The following is a 2,816-nucleotide window of genomic DNA, read 5'->3' on the forward strand; positions in this document are numbered from 1 at the left end:
ATAGGAGCAATGATCCATGACAAAATACACTACTCATTTATGTTAAACAAAAACAAACAAAAAAGAACTTTAACAGTTTAAACATGGAAGGCTCCTGCTTGAATATGATTATTCTAACGCATATATCTAAAACTAAAAGTTAATCACTTTCTGCAATGAAGAGACACCAAAAACTTTCCCAGTACCAGCACAAAGATGGAATGTGACAGTGTCACGATGTCTGACCAATCAAACATGCTTCCCCAAAGGCTACCAACAAGGAAAAGAAATTCTTGTTTCTCTGCATTAACTGAGCATGAAACTATGTGTTTGTATATTTGTGGGCATATATGTACACACACACAATCCAACATTCATGAAAAGATTGATACTGTAAATTCAGTAATGGCTCTTTAAAACTAGCTAGAATTTCTGATCAACTGAATGGTTCACCAATACATAGAATGGAATCTAAGATTAACCAGCAGTACTTTGGGATGCTGGCAGTTGGAAGTAAGTGGAAGGGTAAGTTAATCTAAGAAAAATATCTAGAGGAAACAAATTGAAGCAGCCTGCCTGAAGGTATATGAGAACAAAGACAGAAATGAAAGTATAAACAAGGGGAAGAAGGGAAGAATTTTTTTCAGGAAAATAAATTAAGGATGTAACAAACACCACTAGGTATTTAGAAGGTGAAAAATAGATAAAAAGAAGTCACTTCAGGAATGACAGCAACGGTGACCAGTAACAAAAGGTAGAGTCTGAGTTAGTCTATCTTCCGTAATAAGAATTCAGTAACATAATTTAGTTTTAATATCCTGGGCCAAAGATAAAAAATTGGAGGGTCCACTATCATCAGCAAAGATAGGTCTACTGAAAGCATCTATACTTGCAAAGGTAGGTATTCTCTCTCTTTAGGATACAGTCTACAGCTCATATAATTCCTCAATGAGATACCAAAGTCCCAAGAGAGAATTTTGCAAGATACCTATGAAGGATGACTAGAAATGAAAAATGTCAAGTTAGTATTGCTCGACTGTAGCTAAGTCTGCTCCCTTTGGATTCTTTTAGTAATTATTCCCTTCAACTTATTCCTGAACTCCTATGCAGAGTAGCAGATTGTGACAGTTTATCAAACTCTTACTCTTACCAGCTTATATCAACTGTCTACTATGTGCCAGGCACTATGGTAAGTACTTAGGATACAAAGAAAGACAAAAAAAAAAAAACAGTCCCTGTTCTCAAGGAGATTACAGGCTAATGGGAGAAACAACCTACTGAAAAACTATGTACAAAAAAGATATATGCAGGATAAATTGAGAATAATCACAGAGGGAAGGCATTAAGATTGAAGAGGACTGGGCAAGGCTTTGCACAGAAGTCCCATCATCTCTTTTAGTGTCCTCTCATTTATCAAGTAATCAGTTGTCATTATAGTTAAAATTCTTACTGTGTAACAATCTTGATAAAACATCTGGAGTTCTGTGGTTCCTTATTTTTTGTCACACAGGGACAAATCCGAGTCCCTAACTGAGAAGCTAACCTGACAAGATGAACGTTCAAAGGAGAAAAAACTCACAGACACATAATGAACCCCACCGGGACCATCGTGGTTTCATTGGGACCCACCGTGTGTCCCAAGGGACCCAAGGTAACTCAAAACAACTTTCTCACCACCACCATCAAAAGCATGGAGGACGGCATGAACAGCACATAACGATTCCGCAAGTTCCACGAAAAAATTACCTATATTTTCTGGAAGAGAAACGAAGATTACAGTTCAAGAAATTCCTCCTCCACAGAATATTTCTTGTGGCCAAGATATCGGCAAATGCGGATAAGAAAAAAATTGCTGAGTACTATGAGCAAGTGTATCAAAATATACTCAAGTTACACGTGGGAGAAAATGTCACTGGGATCATCCTTATCTATCCTACGACCACTCTCCATGTCATTGAGAGCTCCTCTGGGATGCTTTACCAAATTCTTCAAGACTATGTTTCTCATGAAGAAGATGAACCTAGTTTTTTGCTCCAAGATCTTAAAATTTTAGTTGTGTCTCATAACATTCCGACGAGACTCTTCATGCAATGGTACACCTCTATGATCACTGTGCCAGTCATGTACCTGGAAGATATCACACAATCACAATCTAAAGACGAGGTGGTTTCTGAATGCCTCACCCTGCTCAAGCTGGGCATGTATCTCTTAAGGAATGTTAAGGTGGGCACCAAAGGACCAGGAGATACCCTGCACAACCTTGTGCCTGAACTTATCCCTTCTGAAGAAATCATAAAGTATCTGTGTAGAGCTGAAGGCTTTCTGGCACCTGCAGAGTTTTTAAGAATGTATAACAAGCCTATTCATGTGACACTGGATGCCGAAGTCGTGTGGCCTGCCCCCACACCTCTATAGGACAAAGATGGATTTCTTTTAGATTGTTTTAGTTCTCATCAAGCATTGTCTTGTTGACATAGAATATAACAATATAACTAGGGCATTTTTAATTACTTGAAACAGAATAACAGCTTATAACATAGTCATGTGTCCACTGATGTGGATAAATAAATCCATATAACATAGCATATTATATTTATTTCCTTTTACTATCTGCATAACTCCCATGAAAATTTTTGCAAAGTATGTTAAGATAGCAATTTTTTTCCACTTACTCATAAACTAGGCAATAAAAATAAGAGTTAGATGATTGTTGTTCATTTGTTTCTGACTCTTCATGACCCCTTTGGGGTTTTCCTGGCAAAGATACTAGAACAGTTTGCCATTTCCTTCTCCAGCTCCTTTTACAGATGAAGAAACTGAGGCCAACAGGGTTAAGT

General features: G+C 37.5%; 1 protein-coding gene across 2 annotated transcripts; it reads left to right on the forward strand.

The window, feature by feature from the left end:
• The first annotated feature begins 444 nt into the window (after nucleotides 1-444).
• TEX47 (testis expressed 47) lies at nucleotides 445-2,552 on the forward strand. 2 transcript variants are annotated; one of them, XM_020987454.1, is made up of 2 exons: nucleotides 445-504; nucleotides 1,490-2,552. In XM_020987454.1, the coding sequence occupies exon 2, from the start codon at nucleotides 1,531-1,533 to the stop codon at nucleotides 2,392-2,394; it is 864 nt and encodes a 287-aa protein (XP_020843113.1). In that variant the 5' UTR covers nucleotides 445-504; nucleotides 1,490-1,530; the 3' UTR covers nucleotides 2,395-2,552. The 2 variants fall into 2 exon arrangements, with proteins under 2 accessions (XP_020843113.1, XP_020843114.1); XM_020987455.2 differs by lacking the exon at nucleotides 445-504 and adding an exon at nucleotides 579-876.
• The last annotated feature ends 264 nt before the right edge of the window (nucleotides 2,553-2,816 follow it).

The sequence above is a fragment of the Phascolarctos cinereus genome, unplaced genomic scaffold (assembly GCF_003287225.1).
Source record: "Phascolarctos cinereus isolate Bilbo 61053 unplaced genomic scaffold, phaCin_HiC Scaffold_1;HRSCAF=81, whole genome shotgun sequence".
In the NCBI taxonomy this organism is placed as follows: Eukaryota; Metazoa; Chordata; class Mammalia; order Diprotodontia; family Phascolarctidae; genus Phascolarctos; species Phascolarctos cinereus.

Excerpts from the sequence above, each read along its gene's own strand:
- TEX47 (XM_020987454.1), top strand. The coding sequence starts at position 1,531 with ATGAACGTTCAAAGGAGAAAAAACTCACAGACACATAATGAACCCCAC.